At 42.7% G+C, this 22,185-nt stretch overlaps 1 protein-coding gene across 2 annotated transcripts in view; it reads left to right on the top strand.

Annotated features, from left to right (window-relative positions):
* Positions 1-22,185, top strand: part of ahr1b (aryl hydrocarbon receptor 1b) — a 159,620-nt gene that overhangs the window by 80,423 nt on the left and 57,012 nt on the right. Inside the window, exons 3-4 of one of the 2 annotated variants that reach the window (XM_043693099.2) lie at positions 3,510-3,625; positions 16,779-16,868. In XM_043693099.2, the coding sequence (XP_043549034.2) occupies positions 3,510-3,625; positions 16,779-16,868 (206 nt within the window). The remainder of the gene's footprint in view (positions 1-3,509; positions 3,626-16,778; positions 16,869-22,185) is intronic. The other variant, XM_087988777.1, reaches the window with a different exon arrangement.

Genomic DNA, 22,185 nt, shown 5'->3' with positions numbered 1-22,185 from the left:
TTATTTCAAGTATCCTGCAATGAAGGCCAACATGGTATGTGAATAGGAAGAGTTTAGAGTGATATGGGCCAAGTGCTGGGAAATGGGACTAGATTGGGTTGGGATATCTGGTCGGTGTGAATGGGTTGGACCGAAGGGTCTGTTTCCCTGCTGTACATCTCTATGACTCTGACTGTATGTCATTTGTCTTGACCACAGCCTGAGTGAGTGTATAGTTCGGGAAATTTGGAGACAATGTGGGAATTCAGTGCAGAGGAGAAGAGGTGCATTTTCCTTGCTTTATTTTGGGCTCATGGTTTGTAAGGTTTTTATATCAGGATAAACTGAAGCCCAGGATCAGGGGCCCAGCACGAAAGACCGTAGGTTCATTGGTTGATGATAGCAACTAATTTGACTTTTATAGGCTATTTTGCAATTAAAGGTAAATAAGGGAAATATTTACAAGCTACAAACTAAAATTTCCAGTACGAAATTGTTCAAAATCAAATTAAGAACGAAGTAATTAAAATAGAGATGTGGCTAGGTGATGTGTTGTTCCTGCATGATGTGGGAGCTGGTGAACCCCACTGTGGTTCATAGTGATCACATCTGTAGCAAGTGTTGATTGCTCGAGGAACTCCAGCTCAGAGTCGATGAGCTGGAGTCTGAGCTTGGATGCTGCCACACATCAGGGAAGGAGAGGGTTGTCTGGACGGTGTGTTTCAGGAGGCTGCCTCATCCCTTAGATTAATTACCTCAAATTCAGTCGGTGGTCAGGGACGGGAGGATATGACTACAAGCGAGGCAAGTAAAGGAAACCAGGAGGCAGTGCTGAAGGAACCTCAGCCTTTGTGTCTGTCTAACACATATGAGATTCTTGCTCTATGTGTGGAATAGAGTGGCGGCTGTGGGGAGGGTGAATAAACTGACCATAGCATGTACTCAGCCGAGGTTATTAATGTACACATTCAAGAGTGGGAGAAGAGTGAAATGTAATTATGATCAGGGATAGTATTGTAAGGGGAATAAACACAGTTGTCTGTGGCCGAGATTGAGAGTCCCAAAGCCCGTGTTATCTGCATGGTGCCCAGGTTCAGGATATTTCATCTGGGCTGCAGAGGAACCTGGAATCGGAGGGGGACGATCTAGTTGACGTGGCCCATGTGGATACCACTGATGTTGGTAGAAAGAAGAAGGAGATTCTGCTGAAGGAATACGAGCAGCTAGGGGCTAAATTAAAAAGCCGAACCATAAAGATGATAATCTTTGGATTAAAAACTGAGCCCCAGCAAATTGGCACAGGGTTAACCAGATTAAAGAGGGAAACATTTAGCTCAAAGGTTGATGGGAAAGAAACAGGTTTGAATTCATGGGACATTGCCACCAGTACTGGGGAAGGAGGGAGCTTTTCTGTTGGGACCATAACTAGGGCTGTGGATAGGACTTTAGACTAAATAGTGGGCCTGACTTCAGGAAAATTATGGAAAATATTGAATTTGGTGAGGGCTCAGCAGAGGTTATTAATGTTTCCAGAATAAGTAACAGGACAAAGAGTATGGAAAGGGTCAGGAATCTAATTTTGGGCGCAGCAAATGAGGTGACAACTATGAGAAGGGGTGGTGCAGTTAATGCAGGACTGAAGGTGTTGTACTTAAATGCATACAGTATACAAAACAATGAGCAGATTGAAATTGGTAGGTATGATGTTATGGGTATCATGGAGACATGGCTGCAAGGGGATCTGGGCTGGGAACTAAATAACCAAAGACACATGTCCTATAGAAAGGACAGGCAGGTGGCCAGAGGGGGCAAGGTGACATTGTTAGGAAGAAACAATATTAAGTCAATAGCAAGAGATGACGTGGAATCAGAAAGCGTATGTGTGTAGAGTTGAGGAACTGCAAAGGGAAAACTGGCTTTGATAGGAATTGTGTGCAGGCCTCCTAATAGTAGTCAGGGTATGGGGGAGAAAATAAATCAGGAGGTAGTAAAGGCAGGTAAGAAAGGCACTATCACATAATTATGGGGAACTTCAATGTACAGGGGAACCTGGGAAATCATGTTGGTAGTGGTTCTCAAGAAATGGAATTTGTGGTGTATCTACAAAGTGGTTTATTGGAGTAGTTTATGGTAGATCCTACTAGGGAACAGGGAATTCTGGATTTGGTGATGTGTAACGAGGCAGACTTGATTAGGGAGCTTAAGGTGAAGGAATCTCTGGGGGCAGTGGCCATTATATGATAAAATTCATCCTGCAGTTTGAGAGGGATTCTGGCCTTCTGAATTGCTTGGCATATCTGCACACCTTGTGCACCCAAGTCTCTCTGAACATCAACATCAACATTTATAAGTTCAAAGTTCAAGCATGATATAGATATTCTATTTTTCTATTCTGATGATAAAAGTCAATAGCTTCAAATTCCCCCTGCATTATGCTATGTCTTCCATTTATTCTGCCTGCTTAATTAACCTATTTGTCTGTATTTGCATCTCTGTGCCCTACTCACGTCTTAACTTTGACTTAGCTTTGTAGCTTAGCAGACTTAGATACATTACTCTCTATCTCTTCATCTAAATCATCAGTATAGATTGTAAATTGTTGAAGTCCCAGCATTGATCCTTCTAGAATTTCACATGTCATTGTGTGCCAATTTGAACATGTCTTATTAATGCCTATGCTTTGTTTCCTGTCAGTTCACTAATCCTCTAACCAGGTTAATCCAATACCCCTATTACATGAGCCTTTATCTTCCCTGTTAATCTTTTGTGTGGCACCTGAGTTTTTACCTTTTAGAAATCCAAGTATATGACAACTACTGATTCCCCTTCATCAACCCCACTGTTTACATCCTCAAAAAACCTCCGTGTATTCATCAAACATCATTTCCCTTCCATGAAGTAACACGACTATCTCTTTTCATAGTGTTTTTTAAAGTGTATTGCTAAATCTTTCTTACTGATAGATTCTAGCGCTTTCTCAATGATTGTGACAGGCTAACTGGCCTGTAGTTCCTTGTTCCCTCTCTTGCTGCTTTTGTTAAGGCGTAGGGATTCATTTTCCTACTTTCCATTGACTAAGACAGTTCCAGAATCTAGGGAATTTTGGAAAATCATAACCAGTGCATCCACTATCTGCAGGGAAACTCATACTGTGAATAAGGTAAAGTGAATGATCGGTCGTATAATGGCAGAGGGTGTTATTGCCAATTATCAATCTTCCCACTTAATTTTGATTATTTTTAACTCAGGCAGAGAAGTGCATCGCCTACCGACAATTTTGTATAGTATATCTCCTGCGTACTCGATATCCCACGTTACAGCATACCCATGTGGCCGCCTTTGAGCTGATGTTGTCATGAATATGTTTATGGATTTTGGTGTAATCCCTGGGAGAAGGTGTAGGCATTGCTGTCACTCATAGTCAACTGCATGGTGTGTGAACGCCAATGGACTGAAAGGTTTTGACGTGCACAGCAGTGCTTCTGTAAATATTATGGTTGTGTTAAACCCATTACTGTGCTTCATTGCAGTTGCCTTGAAGAACCACAGCTGTAACAAGATCGCCGACGGAAGCGGCAACCATGGCAACAGGAAAGTGTTGGGATTGGCGGACGGTGTCCTGCCAGAGGGAGAGCTTTTATTGCAGGTCAGTGCTTTAGGCTAGATAGCTGGTATGGCCCAGTTAATACTGAGATATATACACCACTCCATCATTTTGTTCCCCATGTATTAAGGAGAATAAACCTTAATAAAAGAACTCTTGAGTGTAAAGGTCACCATAGCATGAAACTAAAAGAATTTTTCAGCAAGTTCTTTATGCTCTGGTTATTTGCAGAATGCAAAACAAAAAAACTGAGTTTCCAATGCAAGATAAGTAGATATAATGGAAGAAGTTGGCAGCTGTATAAGTGGAGTCTGGCATTGGGTTAACTTAAGACATGATTAACTCTGGCAGTTGTAAATTTAGCGAGTTAAGAGGACCTGCCAATAGGATCATCAGAGGGCCTGAGTGACCCTCAGCGTTTGAGACAAAGCTCCACCACATTTACACCGCCACTCAACCGTGGAACTGTCTTTTCTTGACAGAAGCAGCTTAAGATCAGTATCAAAATCCTGAGGCTCCCTCCCTAAAGGAGTTGTGGGCCTAGCTACACCAAGCGGACCGCAGCAGTTCAAGAAAGCAGCTCGCCATCACCTTCACAAGGGCAGCTAGTTTATGTCTGTGTAGAGCTTGTATATTCTCCCCGTGTCTGTGTGGGTTTCCTCTAGGTGCTCTGGTTTCCTCCCACAGTCCCAAGATGTGCAGGCTAGATGGATTGTCCGTGCTTTATTGCTCCATTGTGTCCAGGGTTGGGCAGGCTAGGTGGATCACCCCTGGGGAACGCAGGGTTACAGGGATTGGACCGGGTCCAGGTGGGATACTCGTGGAGGGTCAGTACGGACCCCTTTGGCCAAATGGCCTGATTACACACTGTAGGGATTCCATGAAGTAAGGCAGTCATTTAAAGTTGCAGTGGAGACCAGCTGTCAAGAGACCAGGCAGCTACACCAGCCTTTAAGCACTGGCAACGTGATTGAGTCTTCGGGCTGTCTACCTTTCATCCTCCCTTCCTTGTAAAGCTTCATTCAAGCCAAGATATGAAGGAATCATAAGTTGAGGTATTGGGGGTGGGGAGGAGGCTGGATTCAATGTTTTGGAGGGACAGAGCAATGAACTCAAGCCTCATTTTGTCAGCAAACCAAAAGCAACAGGAAAAGGTGATCAAACACAGCATGGCACGCAACTATTAAGGAAATCAGTTTCTGAGTTTCTTTGCTGTGGGTGGTTGCATACGCTAAACTCTTAGCTCAATTATTTCTGTCAAATTGAGACAGGAGTTGACAACACCTTTAACATTACAATTCCTGCTTTTTCCTAATGAAGGTGAAGTCCTCAATGCCAATCTCAAGGAGGATATTGAAGAATAAGTCGACTGAAAAACGGGAAAAATAGCAGCCAATAGGGGTGCCCTGGAGAAGGAAGAATGACATCTTTGCCACACATGAAAAACTCATTGACGCATGCAAACTAAAAAATTACTAAAAGGATTTCTAATTGAAAAACAGCTAAAAACTAAAAGGATTTTAACGAACAAAAGACACCACAGCGATTCTCCTTCTTTCAGTTGAGAGAGTGAAGTAGAATCCACTACATTGTGGCCCAAGGCCATTGTCTTGCAAACACGGCACTGTCAATCTCAAATTTTAAAAGCCTTGCCCAGCAAATTGCAGCAGGTATACCTGAAACTGTCATCTTCTGGGATGCTTGCCCCCTCAAGGGGCTGGAGGAAGGACATTAGCTACTTGTAAATGATTAATTAATCATCCTTACGTTTGTTTGTCACTGTGGTTATAGATCATTTGGAGGTATTCTAATGTATCGTGCAGACAGATGTATTTAATTGTGAATTGCACATATGCTCAAGTGTCTGTAAGTGCCCATGGATGGAATGTGAAGCCCTCTCTCAAGGTGAATTTGGAGATGGGGGAAGATTTGATCAGAGATTCGCTCAAGTGCTACCTTTTGATACTTGAGTGAAATACTTTGGCTTTTGGAGCGTACATGTTTATTCTCTGCGTAAATTTAAAGGCACAACACACAGGGAATCTTTTTCTTAGACACCGCTGTACTTATGTTGGCACACGATAAGAAGCATAGGTTTGCAGCAAAGCTTTTTTTCAGAATAACTGATACACTTCTACATACAAAAAGGCACCACCCCAAATAGCAAATGAACACAGCTGCATGTTTTTAACCAGGCAGTTATAGGTAGTGGAGGGCGAGGGAGTGTATGTGTCCTTGCCCTGCCCACAGTCTCTCTGTAGTCTCTTATAGCTTTGAGTGGTTGCTCAAATGCCCAAATAATGTCTGTGGTCTGTTTTATAATTTTATTTTTTCTTGGGATGTGTGCATTGCTGGGTCAGCTTTCAGAATAAAGGTTGTGCATGTCACTCCTTCCTGCCTGACTGGGATATCCAGACCCTGAAGTGTGCTTTTGAAAATTAGTTTGAATTTTCTTAGCCAAGAGCATGAAAACCTCTTTCGATTCTGGCATCAACTCCCACCAGTGAATTTTCCTTTTCATACCACCTATTACTGAAAGCTGAACTGTCAATCAATTCTAAGTTGCAGGAAATCCAAAGCTGATGGTGTGAAGTTGGGGAATTCTCCCACTCTCCTCAAACTGACCACATTAGATGCCTGTGGGACCAACACATCTGCAGAACTGTGATTCCTCAGTTGCGTAAATACTGTTAGATTTAATCAAGTCCAGGACATCTGTGTGGCTGGGGATTATTTTAAGGTATTCCAGGCAGTGTGGAACTGAAAGACTGTCCGCCCGTCCTCCTGCAGCTAATGAATCCCCTGGCAACAAGTGGAGGAGTTGGGAAGTCACTGTGATAACCTAATGCAGCATCTGCTCTGATCATCTTTATCGATGAATATGAAACCCTATTTAACACTCTACCCCCACGTCAGTAGACTTGCATTTTCGGTGAACTTTAATCTTCATATTATCGGTTGCTTGCTTTATAGCACAGAAACAGTTCATTCTTTCTCCAAAGGAATCTTCTCCCGCTCCTATTTCATGTCACCCTTTCAACATACCCTTCTGTTCTCCTCATGTGCTTGTGTTTATTTGGCATCTCTGGAGTGAAAATGTGCAATTCACCTAAAATAATTCCCTGTGGACATGGGTTCCAATTTCTCACTGCTCTGGGTCAAGAGCTAAAGAACCAGGAGTAGGCCAATCAGACTTTGAGCACACTCCAGTATTTAATGAGGTCATGGCTCATCTGCCTCAATACCTCTTTCCCATACATTATCCTTTGATTTCCTCATGTAGCAATTTATTAATATGAGGCTTATGTATATTCAGTAAGTGAGCCTCCACAGCCCCCTGCTGCAGGGAATTCCAGAGATTCCCACCCACCGAATGAGGAAATTCCTCCTCCGCTCAGTCTGAAATGACTGACCTCTTCTTCTCAGTCTGCATCCCCTTGGTTCTCGATTCCACCCCCACCCCCTGTCCCAACTGGAGGAATCTTCCTCCTGCTTCTACACTGTTAAGCCTTGAAGTGACAACCTCCCCATCTCAGGTAAGGTGGACAGCTGGCTGGAGCCAATATGAAAAGCTGCTGATGCAGCATCCGCAATACGTGAATTTTAGCTCATTTTTCCGATTGGAATAGGTTTCAGCTCAGAGGCAGTGCTCATGACCGTGTCTCTGTGGCTGTCATTTCACAGGTTGCGACCGAAAAGCCATCAGCTTTTGACCGACGTTCTGAAGGAGCAAAAGCTGTCAGTAACGTGCCAAAAAAGCCTCAAACATCTTGAATCGGAAGGAAGTGAACTTCAAATCATTGAAAATGTCCTTCCTGCTGCTTCATTCTCTGATAAAAAGGACAAAAATGTTCTTTTTTTTTAACATTTTACAGCTTCTGTTCATAACATGAAAGAGACTGAATGGTGTTAGATGCTGGAGGGTTAACTGGACTTATACTGAAATGGAGCATCATGATTCACTTAGCCCAGTGGGTGAATGTACAATTAAGTATTACACTGGAACACTATGAGGGTGTATGTATGGTATGGTGCTGTTTGATGCCATACTGTATGGTATAATATGCCATTAAAAGGTATGGTATGGCACTGCACTGTATAGAATGAAATTGAACTATACTGATTAGCATGGTATTTCAGGATATGTTTGGTATGGTATGGTATGGACTGGTACTCTACAGTATAATATGATACAGTACAGCATGGCATTGCCCCATATACCATGTGTTAATATTGAAGTATAAGTGTGTAAATTAGCTCACTGAGCTGGAAGGTTTGTTTTCAGATGTTTCGTCACCATGACTAGGTAACATCATCAGTGAGAGTCTCCGGTGAAGTGCTGGTGGTTTGTCCCACCTCTCTATTTATAGGCCTTGGTTTCTTAAGGTGGGTGATGTCACCTCCGGTTCTTTTTTTCCAAGGGAAAGTAGATAGGATCTAAATCGATGTGTTTATTGATGGAGTTATGGTTAGAATGTCATGCCTCTAAGACTTCTCGTGCGTGTCTTTGTTTCGTCTGTCCTAGGATGTGTGTGTTGTCCCAGTCAAAGTGGTGTCGTCCTTTGTCTGTGTGTATAGAAATTAGTGATAGTGCGTCGAGTCTTTTGGTGGCTAGTTGATGTTCATGTGTCCTGGTGGCAAGTTTCCTGCTAGTTTGTCTGGTGCAATGTTTTTTACAATTCTTGCATGGTATCTTGTAAATGACATTAGTTTTGCTAGTAGCATAGAAGTATATAAGATTGTATGAAATGGTATTGTATGATAGGTTATGTGTTTTATAGTGCCTCTGACCAAACTTTGGGAAGTATTTTAGGGTGCACTAGAAAGGAAAAACAGGAGGTAAGAAGATTGAGACATTTAGGGAAAGAATTACATAGCTTGGGACTGAGGCAGGGGAAGGCTCCACCACCAATGAGCAAGTGATTAAAATCAGGGATGTGTAAGGGGCCAGAATTGGAGGTGCATTGAGCCCCCACAGTGTTGATGGTCTGGAGGAGGTGAGAGAGACTCTGAGATGGAGGAGATAGCGAGAATTCGAATCATGAAGGGAATTAAACTTGTCTTCAATGTATTAAAGTCACTGATGAGTTTTTGTTTTATGAAAGAGACCTGCCTTTTGCCAACGGGAGAAAATTAGAATAACGATTTAATATTTGTTGAGGAAAAATGTGAACCAAGTAACAATCTCGGATATAATGTGTTTTCAATATACACTAACCAAACACATGGGAACCCATTCCATTAAGTTTTGCTTTAATATAATAGCAGTGGGGTTGAACTTGGCAGCAAGAGAAAAAGATTCGACTTGTCAGTTTTGGCATTGTGCTTGGAAAAATATTGTTCCATTATTTCTTCCTCTCCACGAGTTCAGCTTTTGCAAAACTGTGTTCTCTTTACTGTAAGAATTCTTAACGATTGAACTTTGCGCCAGCGAGCAGCTCGGGATGAAAGAGATTCTTTTGCCAGTGCGTGGGACCCTCATATGTCAGAGAACTTTGTGACTCACAGATTTCCAGCTTTTGTAATGTCAGAAAGTCAGAACCACCCGGGTGTGTTTACAGACCGGAAGGACACAGTTTTACAGCGGTGGTGACATCTGCTGTTGAAGCTTTCCCCACGCGCTACCACCCAAACACTAAACCTCAGTTGATCAATTCTCATCTGGTGTGGTTTCAGAAAGGCCCAACATTCAGTCACTGGTTGCTCTCAGAGAGCAGTTGTCAAAGCATTAATGTCCCCTCTTGCTGCTCCCCTTGCAACCACCGCTCCCCAGGATCAGCAGAAAAGAAAACGCGCAACGTTGCTTCGTACCTGACACAACCTCGGACATCGTAAAGCACTTTTCCAACTAGTGAAGGACTTGTGAAATGTTGCAGAATCGGAATCTTGCAGCTGATGTACACACAGCAAAGTCCCATGAATGGCAATGATGGTAATGACCCAGTCCTCTGATATTGTGATGCTGTTTGAAGGATAAATATATCTGGCAGCGCATCAGGGGGACTGTCCCCATCCTGCTATTCTTCAAAATAAGCCCAAGGGATCTTTGTATTCACCCACAGAGAGAGCATTGATTTCACATCCCATCTAACTGTGCAGCACCTCCAACTATGCAGCACATCCTCAGTCCTGCACTCGAGTGGCAGCCTAGATTGTTGTGATAAAATCTCTGGAGTAGGACTTGAGTCAGACTCTGACTCCGAGATCTGCGCACCACCGTCTTAGCTGCAGTAGAGATGAGGAGTAATGAGGAGAGCCAATTGTTGTTTTCTTGTCCTTGGAGCGGTGTAGTAGTTCAATCCAGTTAAATCGTTTTCTAGGCCACTTTGTAGAACTGGTGAGTGATGACCATGTTGGCACTGGTCTTGAGAGTTGCATGTAGTCTAGACCTGGGTAACAACAATGGGTTTCAGCAGCTAACAAAGCTTGATAGCTAACCACCCTTGTGCCAACCACAATCTAACCAGTCCACATCCTCTTCACATGCTATATAAATTGCTATCCCTTTTCTAAGGTTGATTTCTTGTGTCCCAGCCCTAAAGATCTAAAGCTTTGACTTTATGTCAATTCTAGTAAATTATTTTTATATTGTATTGTTTATAATTATGCAATATTTTCATTAGCTTATACTTTATTTTTATTACAATTATATATAACAAATGTTATGAATTATGATTATGTTTGATTTATAGCATTATTGTATTTGGCATCTGCCACCATAATGATGTTATTTTAATAAGCCAGTTAGCTAACAATCATTTCACGTTCCTGTACTAATATTTTATTTCCCAGGTTTCAAAGAAAGACTTTCTCAAACTACCATGGGGAGATTTGAACTCCCATTCTCTGCGCTATTGATATAGGCCTGTGAAATTGTAGCTCTGCAGCAAAATCTTTGTGCTACCAAATTCACCATCTTTACTCTACCTCTCCCTCCACTCCCCCTTCCTGCCATTGTGTTTGACATTACGTTTATATGAAGGCATATTCTGTGGCCGTACCTCTGGTGGAGACATGGAGGGTGGTTATCTTGGTGAGGTTGAAGACAGGAGTAGCAACCAGGGAATCCTACTCTTAGCAAAGGCTGTCAAAAGATGTAGGAGCAGAAGTCTGCCCATTGAGTCCGTACCACTATTCAATGAGATCATCACCGACCTGATAGCTCACAACTCAATTTTCCTGCCTTTTCCCCAAAGCCCTTGATTCTCTTAAAGGTTAGAAAGGTAGACAGGAAGAAACTTTGCCTCTGATGGAGGGATCAATGTCTAGGGACATGGATTTAAGGTAAGGCTTAGATGAAATGTGAGGAAAGCACTTTTCACCCAGAGGGTGGTGGGAATCTGGAATTCACTGCCCATAAGGATAGGAGAGGCAGAATCCCTCATAACATACAAGGAATGTTTAGATGTGCACTTGTAATGCTAACGTATCAAGGCTATGGGCCAAGTGCTGGAAAATGGGATTAGAATAGTCAGGTGTTTGTTTTTGACTGATGGGACATGATGGGCTGAAGGGCCTTTCTCTGTGTTGTAGATCTCTATGACTGTATGACCTTAAGATTCGATTAAAAAGCCTTGAATATGCTTAAAGATCCTTGAATATGCTCAACAGACTTCACAAACCCCTAAGAGAAAAAACCCTCCTCATCTCTCTCTTAAATGTCCGGCTCCTTATTCTCCATTCTGCCCAACTGTCCAACAAGGGGAAACAGCCTTTCCGTAGCTACCCTGTCACATTATTTTTAGAGGCGGGAAGAATTAAAGGGCACAGATGCTGCTTATTTACCATTCCACCGTCGGTCAATTTTATGCTGTGGCTGACAGTCTTTGGGTGAGATATGTTTTGAGACCATGTGCATTGCTCAGGCCCACAGCCATTCCTGCTGGACTGCATCGTCACTCGCGTCGGATGAAATGTGAGCCTCACCCCATTAGATCAGCAAGCATTTGTCCAAATGCAGTCAGTAGCGGCTCCTTTCTCCCATGGGAGAGATTGGGTTGCATGATCCCTATGTGCAGTGAGACAGTGAATCAACAGCCAGCACTCAGTGGGCACAAAGATCAGAAGATCAGCTCAACAGGTTTTTGCCATTTGGCCCACACCTTGTTTCGCACAAAGTAAGTCCCATAGTGTGTAAGTGGTGGAGCTACAATGGGGCATTTCTTATTGGGTTATATCACAGGTCTCAGAAACAATAAAAAAAACTCTTTGTCGTGCAGTGGATTTTGTTGAAGCATAATGACACTTATTTGGGCGTGATTCTGATGTTCGATTCATCCTAAGACAAAAAGATAAATGCACTGCCACGCAGATTGTTGTTAGCTTTACAATGTGGACCAGAAACCCCAGGGAAATTCTCTGACCCTCACATAATGCCCTGGGATCTTTTAATGTCCAGTTTTATTGGGCTCACCAAGTGGTGTGCTGCCATGGTTCACTCAGTAGGATTCTCAACTCTGAGTCAGAAGGCTGTGGATTTAGCCTCTTCTGAGATGTGAACCCCGCGTCCAGGCTGATGTTTGAGTGTAGCATTGAGGAAGTGTTGCACTGCTAAAGCTGCTGTCCTTTCGATAAGATATTAAACTGACATCCCAACTACCCTCGCACATGGATGTAAAAGACGTCACTGTGAAGAGGAGCAGAGGGCTTCTCTTTGGTGTTTTGGACACCATTTGACCCACAATTGATATCACAAAAAAAAGATCTGAGCGTTATCACATTATACCAGTGACTATGCTTCAAAGTATACTCCATTGGCTTCCAACTAGCCAGTCGTCATGAAAGGCGCTATAGATATCTGGTTCTTTTTGTCATCTGAAGCCAACAACACAGTATGCTGTCAGTACAACCACAAACTCAATGTTGTTTGAACTTACATTATCTGTAGTTAGAGGAGAAAGTGTTCTCAACTAGTCTGCTATGAATTAATACGATCGAAGAATACGTCGCTATCTCCGAACAGCCCTAACTGCTACAAACAACCAATGCATTGCAAGTGGAGCTGCTGTTGTTAATTAAGCAACGATATGGGCAATGATGCTTGCATGTTGTTATGGTGCTAAACTAATGCAGCAAGGTCTGGCTAGTAGCTGACAGAAGCCAGTACCAAACTGGTCTGAGACTCAGCTTCCTCCCGGGCGGAATGGTGTTTCAAATGGCGAAATGTTTAAATAGGAAGCAATGGTGGCCACTTTGAGTTGGGCGGTGGGAATGGAGTGAAATACTGGCATGTTAAATAGATACAGTATTTTTAATCAGCCGTTATGTCACACGTCTAGGGCAGATGAAACCCGCACCTGGATCCTCTGACCCAGAGATAAGGAAACATAAAAGCCCTGCTGGCATGAGTGCATTATCCTGGTTAAGGATGTGTAAGGCATTAATTGATTACATACCCTGAGCACAAGGCAATTACCTATGGCACAGAGTAATGTCCCTGCCTCTAGGCTAGATAGTCTGTGTTCAAATCTGACCTGTCCCAGAAGTGTGCTACACAAAGGCTGAACAAATTGGATAGAAATCATTTTTGTGTGAGGAATGACTTCTGGGCATTGGGTGTTAGTAGGTGGGAGGCAGATACAGGTTGTGTAAATAAAGCAACTTTTATGGAAAGGTTATCTAGTTTCATATTAACACCTGTAGCTCTGGATCCAATTAACAGAGTCCATCCATGATACATGGGTGAGGTGGTCACAGGAGACACTGAGGGCAGCTGAAGATTACCATTGACCTACAAATATCTAGGTTGGCATTGATAGCGAAATGAATACAGCCTTGTTCCAGGGAGGAAAGATTTTGGAAGCATTTTAAACTCAGAACTAGGATGTGAAAATAACGAGCTCTTTTCCAGGTACTTGCTGAATATTAAATATCGTTATGATTTAATCAAAAAGCTAAAGGAACTGCAGAATCAGAAACAAAAAATAGAAATTGCTTCAATAAAGGTCAACAGGTCTGGCAGCACGGACACAATTCAGAGTTAACATATTGGGTCCAGTGACCCTTCTTCAGAACTAAACTCTTGTTGTTGATTGTTGTAGTGTAAATGGAATGTGCAAGAGTACAAATGAATTTGGAAACAGGCACTTCAGCTAAAAATATTTGTGTCCTCCTGTTCTTTAAGGAAAGGTCATAGACTTAAAATGTTGACTCTTTTTCTTTCTCCTCACTTAATGTCTGTCCTGTTGAGTATTTCCAATATTTTCTGCTTGAGTTTGAAAAGCACCGAGTTAAGATATTGTTTGGTGTTTATTCTTTGGACCTCACAGTGGTCTTTCCACGGTTGACATTCACTGAGTTAATCCTTGGGAGCCAGTACTGAGGAGCTCAGGAGCTCATTATGATTCATGGACTGTTAAGAATGAATGAAAAGAAAGGACTGCTGTGTATTTTATCGAGTCTCTCCAAAATATCGCCTTTTCAAAATTTCAAACATATTCATTTAAAAAATCTTTATATACATTTGGTCGCAAATGCAGTTTGGTTCTGTGCAGTAGCATGTCAAGGAAACAAACAAGCCATGAAGTTTGACTCTATCTAAACAAACCAAAGGCATCTCTTACTTGAACAAGACTATACGTGCTGAGGGACACACGAAAGCTCGGAGTGACTGTTGTCATGGCACAGTGGGGAAAGACTGAGGTCTTCCTGTTGAAGTTAAATGGGGATCCGTTCAAATTATTAGACCCTCCTGGTGCATCAAATGCATGTAAATATTATCTCTTCAAAATATTACCTGGCTTTTCTTTCTTCCTCTTATATATTTTATTATAAAAATATAGTTAGTAACAAATGCAGTTTGGTAGTATATTAAGGAAACAAATAAACATCAGATTGGACTCTAACTAAACAAACCAAACACATCTCTTACTTGTACAAAATTATATTAACATTGTTATAGACCAGGCCAGACCCCCTCAAAACATTTTAAGAAGGTCGCCCAGACACTAACTTTTCTAGTTGTTTTAAGCAGGTGTAGAGTGCATATTCCAAGGGTGATGCAGCTGGCCCAACCACTTAGCTTTAAACAAAACAGAATTTATTTACAGGAAAACGAAAGAGAACAGAATATGGAATAACATAACCTATCTGAAAATCCAATCGACACGAAAACACAACTTGATGATGCTGTTCCAAATGCTTGCAACATCCCATCAATACCCCCTTGGGGAAAAAAGGTAAAATCAAACACAGGTTCTTACAGGAGAGATGTCAGAGAGAGAGAGAGAGAGAGGATCAGCATGGAGCTGCTTCTTCGGATCAGGAGCTTCTCTGGGTTCCTGGCTAAAACCTGATCAGCAGCTGCAACCAAAACAAACCAGAGAAAAGCTGAGCTGGGAGAATTGGTCACTCCCTTTCATTGTACAAGTGTTTTAGAAAAATACTTAAAAGCTTCTTCAAGTAAATAAACCCAGACATATCAAAGCCTCTGCTTTTATGACCCCTCTGAAAAAGAAACCAAGGACAACATAACCTTGTCAAAGGAACAGCATCATCACAACATACATTTGGGGCACTATCTTTGTATTCCTTGATTTCCTTACTATTCAAAAATCTTTAAATTCTATTCTTGAAGATACTCAGCAGAAGTGCTTTCAAAGTCCCATGGGAGAGACAACTCAAAACACTTATAACTCTCTGAGTCAGGAAATTTCTCCATGCTGTTGTACAGGTTCGGGATGGAGGCATTCTACCTCCTGGGTGTAGCTGGTAGAGATAACAAATAAAGTTAGCAGCTAGTAGTTATTGCAATATTGCAAACTACATATGTATCACTGAATCACATCCGTTTCTCTAGGAATCTACGCAAGATCGATTTTCTGTGTGATGTCTGACATCCTCACAGTGTATGACATAATTCACACTTTTCAAAAAATTAACCTTTTCAGACCCTCAGACAACATTTGCCTTAGCCCTAAATGACCATCCATTTATCCTCAGAGTGTGAGTCTAATTTGTGACTCTCCCCCCAGCATCCACTCCGTTCAGTCTTTTAAGACATGTTCTGGTCATGTATTGAAGTTACTAGTCCTGGTTTAAAGTTAATTGTTAAATTGGAACCTAAGTGGCCTGCCTGTACCTCTCTGAAATGGCGATCATATAATTGTGGGTCTTTATGTTTCGAAATCAGCAAACAAAAACTCTCAATTAAAAATGCATCAAAAAACTCTCAATGCATCACCAGGCTGTTGGTTTTGATCAAAACCACAGATTATGTCAAGCACGTAGATGCCCAAATTAAGTCACAGAAACATAGAACCTGCTACAGTGTGAAAGCAGGCCATTAAGCCCATACCAAGCTTCAAAAGTATCCCACCCCAACCCATATTCTTACCCTCCACTTACCATGGCTAATCCACCTAGCCTGTACATCCCTGGGCACTATAGCACAACCAGTCCACCTAATCTGCACATTTTTGGACTGTGGGATGAAGCCGCCACAAAGAACATGCAAACTTCACACAGTCACCCAAGGCTGGGATTGAACCCAGGTCCCTGGTGCAGTGAGGTAGCAGTGCTAGCTACTGTGCCACTCCTTTCTGCAGGACTGGCTACACTCATTCCCTCTCTATGAGGATAGCTTCAGGCACTGGTTAATTACAAAGTTACAAAATCAGGATTCAAACTCAGGGATTGGTGTCAAGTAAGGATTTCGTTTCAGTTGATTAATCAGCTTTTGCTCTGTTCTTGCTTTGCTCACAGTGATAAAATAATCCTTGTGCACTCTTTTGTACAGGTTATTATCAGTGGTCCTTAGTGTCAGTCTCTTGCCCACAGTTCGTGTCCTCTCCTCCTCACCTCATTCAGTTTCTACTTTGACTTTGCAATCCACCCATGTGATATTATACTGTATTATGAATCCCTAATGACCAGCATTGAATAAAAATAAGTGGCTTAATCAAAGATTTACGTTAAACTGCTGGCTTGCAAATAGTGTCTTTTAGATTAAGTGATTCAGCTACCCAGTGTACACCTGACCCATTGTCTAAATCCAACACTGATGGACGGTTTACCAATGTTAAGGAAATGTCTCAGATTGACATAATGCAGTTGCTAAATCTGCTGTGCTCTCAAGGTTTTCATTTGTATTGTTCAAACCATTGATTAATGTGCACCTTATGGCGTGTTATCTGGATTTTCACTCTCACATTGCATTGGTGACTAGTATTAATTTCCATATTGCTTTTTCTTCCAGGCTCTGAATGGGTTTGTCCTGGTCATCACAGCAGATGGACTTATTTTCTATGTTTCCCATACAATTCAGGATTATCTGGGCTTTCACCAGGTCAGTAAATAAACTCACAGAAACTTCTGTTATTGAGCCTTAGAGATGTACAGCATGTAACAGACCCTTCGCTCAAACTTGTCCATGCCAACCAGATATCCTAAATTAATCTAGTCCCATTTGCCAGCACTTGGCGCATATCCCTCTCAACCTTTCATAGACCCATCCACATGCCTTTTAAATGCTGTAATTGTACCAGCCTCTACCACTTCCTCTGGCAGCTCATTCTATACGCACACCACCCTCTGCCTGATAAGGTTACTCCTTAGGTCCCTTTTAAATCTTTTCCCTCCCGCCGTAAACCTATGTCCTCTAGTTTTGAACTCCTCTACTGTGGGGAAAAGACCTTATCTATTCACTCTATCCATGCCCCTCAAAGTTTTATAAGCCTCTATAAGGTCACCCCTCAACCTTTTAACTTAAAGAGGGAGTTCAGTTGAGGTGGGTAACCTCACAAACTTTAAAGAAGGATACCTTTGAATCATGGACTAAAGCAATTCATGTTCAAGTGCAACAAGAGAGAGATGATATCCAGGCTTGGGCTGACAAGTGGCAAGTAATGTTCACGCCACACAAATTCTGAGTAGTGTCATGCACGGCCTGTGGCAAGAGTGGGAGCAGGGAGCCTGAGACGGTGTGTGTGTGAGTGTGAAGGAGGGATGGTGGGAGTAGGTGAATGGGGACGGAGCGGGGGAGCAGGCAGCCTGAGGTGATATGTGTGTGGGGGGGTTTGCACATTCTTCTTGTGTCTGTGTGTGTTTTCTCCGGGTGCTCCGGTTTCTTCCCAAAGTCCAAAGATGTGCAGGTTAGGTAGATTGGCCATGGGAAATCTACCTAATGATGTCCAGGGATGTGCAGGCTAGGTGGATTAACCATAGAAGATGCAGGATTCGAGGGCAGGGGTGGTAGGTCAGAGTGGGATGCTATCTGGAGGGTAAGTGCGTACTTGATGGGCTCAATGGCCTGCTTTCACACTGTAGGGATTCTATGATCTCCTTCAGAACTCTGGGGTATAGTGCATCTGGCTTCCCAATCCTTTGCCTTCCTATTAATCTTCACCTTTTCCTTTTCTTTTGCTTTTATACTGTCCCTGTTTTTCCTTGTTAGCCGTGGTTGCCTCATTCCCCCCCTTGGTTTGTTTCTTTTTCTTTGGAATGAACGTCTGCTGTGTTTCTCGAATTACCCCTGAAAACTCTTTCAGCAAACTGAGATTGTTTACTGGTGAGGTTCCCTTTAGTGTTGACAACCCTCCAGGATTGACCTGGAGTCTGTGATATTTGAAGACCCAATTCCCAGGACGCTACATTATGCAGCCCTGAAGAAAAGTCAAAGGCACGTTAAGAAAGGAGTTTTCTCTGGCATTGTTTTTTTTTTGAAAATTTCTTTGTGCTATGTTTATAACTATTGTAAATGGGGAAGGGAAAACAGTCAAGCAGCACTGAATTGGCAAAGGAGTCTTTTTGTTTTCCAGTTGGTGATAGGAGGCAGTGTATCACCAGGATGGATGTGTTAGACATCTAATAGAAGCTCATAGCGAGGAGACCAGTCAGCTCTTTGAGCCTGTTTTGTCATTCAATCTGACCATGACTGACCTTCTGTTTCAATGCTCTTTTCCTGCTATCTCTCTATACGTGTCGTTGCCTTTGAGATCTAAAAATTCATATCTAAAAGCTCAGTGGGTAGAGAATGGGGCAAGTCATGTGGTGAAAGCTCCATTGTTTTGCTACCCATCATTCCCTTCACCTTGCTGCAGCACATTAGGACTTCCCCTCAGGCTAACATCTTGGAGAGAGCATTTTAGGCCCTGTGTCTTGCCTTCAGCCAGAGTAGGACAAGAACTGACTCAAAAGACGAAAGTCAGTCTTTAGCCAGGAAGAGCAATCGCGGGATTTTCGATCTTCAGAGGGAGAGGTTGGAGGGTACTGCTGTTGGGAAGGTCACTGCTCAACACTGGGGCTTCAGGGCTAAGGGTACCTACTGACCAGGCCAATCCAGCTGAACACGGCTTATAGCTGGGGCTTTATGACCCCAGAGAAGCTCCTGCAGCTGCCTCATTGTCCACATTGTTGGGGCTCATTGTGGCTCTCTGTGTTTGAGGCCGGATTGAGTTGGGTTCCAGCGAGGAAGCCATTCACTGAGTGGATCCTTTATTCTCGAACATACGTCCAGGCAAGTGTAATTACACCTGAACTGCCAACGGAGTTATTTCTTGGAAACATCAGTTTAATCTGATGGTGCTGTCCAAATAGTTGTGCATCTGCATCGTTAATGCTTTACCACACCAGCAAGAAATCACTTTGAAATAAAAGAAAAGGGATTTTCAAAGGACCAGCGATGATACTTTGGACAAAAGGTCTGACTTCATTACATTTTCAAATTCGCTAATAAAAGGGATCTGCTCTCAATGTCATGCCCCAAATATTGCAAAATCTTGCTGATATGTCGTTTGATCCAATTTAAGAATTCACCAATGTCTTCTGGAGGCTAAAGGTTCATCCACACTCCAAATGTGCAGACATGTCAGGGATTGTGGAGACAGCTATATCCTTTTAAAGAGTAGAATCAACAAGCAGGAGTAAAATATCCAGTTAGTTTGGTCACGATAATGCACAGTAAATGTTCACATTCCATGAAAGGCAAGAGTAGAGAGGCAATTAATAATTCATGGCTCTGTTGCACCCACTAGCTGACAAGTACAAATAGGTCAGGCACAGGAAGTCTGTTGTTCAGCTTGACATTGAAGGATTTGAATCTTGTTGTTAAAAGACAAGTGGGTTCTATTCAATGGTTAAAAAACAAACAGCTACGAAGCAGAAGCTAAATGCAGGCAAAGCTCTGGTTCTCAGCCAGTTAAGTGGTTTAGGATCTGGGTAAGCTGACCATGTTTGGCATGAGGTATATTTACTTGATCTTTAAGTTTCAGTCCATCATGATGAAGTTTGCACGCCGGCAGGAACATAACACTGATGTACTTGCTGATGATCTATAGTTTATTGTTCAGATGGCATACCTGTAAAAAAGGAGTTCTGAGTGCGCCCATTGACAGGAACGCACTCTTAACACTTAGCGTTTCTTAACACTTTAAACTTTTTATCTTTATGTTTTTGCCTGTATTTGTTCCAATGTGCCACTCTGTAAACTTCTCCATGGTCACATCCTGTTATCGGGCTTAGTATTTCACTTCAACACCAACCCTTTCCTTCATGTGAAACTGAGATGATGAACGATCTGACTGTCTCCCGGATGCCAACTGTGTGACTGTTGTAGTGGAAGATATTTCGGGGATAGAAATGCCACACAAAGTTACCTCTCCTTCAAACCCCCTCCCTCGTTTCCTTCCACTCTGTGTTGGTGCACACAGGCACAAGACCCCAAAACCTGTCCCTGCCACCCGGCCATTGTCTTCAGTCCGCATTCTGTCCAGTTCACTGCCGCTTGTCATCAATTATAGGGGATAGATAGGGTCCCCAACTGGGGCTGTGCACACTCCAGGAGATGTCATTACATGAACTCTGACCCTCAACTTCTTCCTACCCCTCCCACACCCCTTCTCCCCCCCCAGACTTTTGCCATTGGTTGCCTGACATATCAACTACCAGAGACTTGCTCGCTCAAGCCTAGTTCAGGACTTGACTTTTGGATGTCTGGTCACTGCATCCTCATTTCAGGGACTCTTACTTTGGTGAATGATATGGATAGTTTAAACCTCTCCGGTAAACCTCACCAGTGCTTCAGGAAAGTTGTGTTACCTCACAATCCTTAACAAACATCAAGGATAGAAAACCTGGGGTGTGGCGTCAGATGCTGAGGGGTGACCTGATGGAGGTTTACAAAATCATGAGGAGCATGGGTAGGGTAAATAAGCAAGGGTGGGGGAAATCCAAAACTAGAGGGCATAGGTTTTAAGGTGAGAGGGGAAAGATTTAAAAGGGACCTGAGGGTGGAGGAGGTGGCGGGGGGGGTAGCTTTCTCATGCAGAGGGTGCTGAGTGTATGAAATGAGATGTCAGAGGAAGTGGTGGAGGCTGGTACAATTAAAACATCTAAAAGGCATCAGGATGGGTATATGAATAGGGAGGGTTTAGAGGGATATGGGTCAAATGCTGGCAAATGGGACAAGGTCAGATTGGGATATCTGGTTGGCACGGATGAGTTGGACTGAAGGGTCTGTTTCTGTGCTGTATGACTGTATAAATCGGGCTCATCATTTTGTGGCTCTGCATATGGTTCACATAAACAAGAAGCAGAGCTTTTTGTTACAAATTGCATTAAAGGGAGGTGGTGGAATTCTTTTAAACTAACTTGTCTAGTCATCTGGAACCCCAAGCTAAGGTTCTGAGGACATGACTGCCCCCATGGCAGATGGTGGAATTTAGATACAATAATTAAAATCAAATCTGGAATAAAATGCTTGCCGAACAGCAACGATCTGACAACTCTCGTTGTTGCAAAACTTCATTTTGTCATTAATATCCTTTAGGGAAGGAAATCTGCCATCCTTACCTGGTCTGGCTTAGATGTGTTTTCAGACTCATAGTGGTTGACTCTTAACTATCGTCAGGCAATGAGGGATGGGCAATAGATGTTGGCCTAGACAGAGCCACCCACATCTCATGAATATATTTTTACGAAGTGACATTATTGTAAAGAATGTTATAGAGATGTACAGCATGGAAACAGACCCTTCTGTCCAATTCGTCCATGCTGACCAGATATCCTAATCTAATCTAGTTCCATTTGCCAGCACTTGACCCATATCCCTCTAAGCCCTTCCTATTCATATGTCCATCCAGATACCTTTTAAATGTTGTAATTGTACCAGCTTCTAAACTTCTGCTGGCAACTCTTTCCACACACATACCACTCTCTGCATGAAGAAGTTACCCCTTAGGTCTCTTTTATATCTTTCCCCTCTCACCCTAAACCTATGCCCTCTAGTTCTGGACTCCCCCACCCCAAGGAAAAGACCTTGTCTATTTATCCTATCCATGCCCCTCATGATTTTATAACCCTCTATAAGGTCACCCTTCAGCCTCCGACGCTCAAGGGAAAACAGCCCCAGCCTGTTCAGCCTCTCCCTGTAGCTCAAATCCTCCAACCCTGGCAACATCCTTGTAAATCTTTTCTGAACCCTTTCAAGTTTCATAACATCCTTCCAATAGGAAGGAGACCAGAATTGCACGCAATATTCCAACTGTGGCCTAACCAACGTCTTGTACAGCCGCAACATGACCTCCCAACTCCTGTACTCAATACTCTGACCAATAAAGGAAAGCATACCAAACGCCTTCTTCACTATCCTATCGACCTGCGACTCT

The sequence above is a fragment of the Chiloscyllium plagiosum genome, unplaced genomic scaffold, assembly GCF_037043375.1.
Source record: "Chiloscyllium plagiosum isolate Xiang-an unplaced genomic scaffold, Cpla_swu_hap1 HiC_scaffold_7, whole genome shotgun sequence".
Classification (NCBI taxonomy): Eukaryota; Metazoa; Chordata; class Chondrichthyes; order Orectolobiformes; family Hemiscylliidae; genus Chiloscyllium; species Chiloscyllium plagiosum.
Note: the sequence above shows the minus strand (reverse complement) of the source record. Positions and strands in the feature narration are given on the sequence as shown.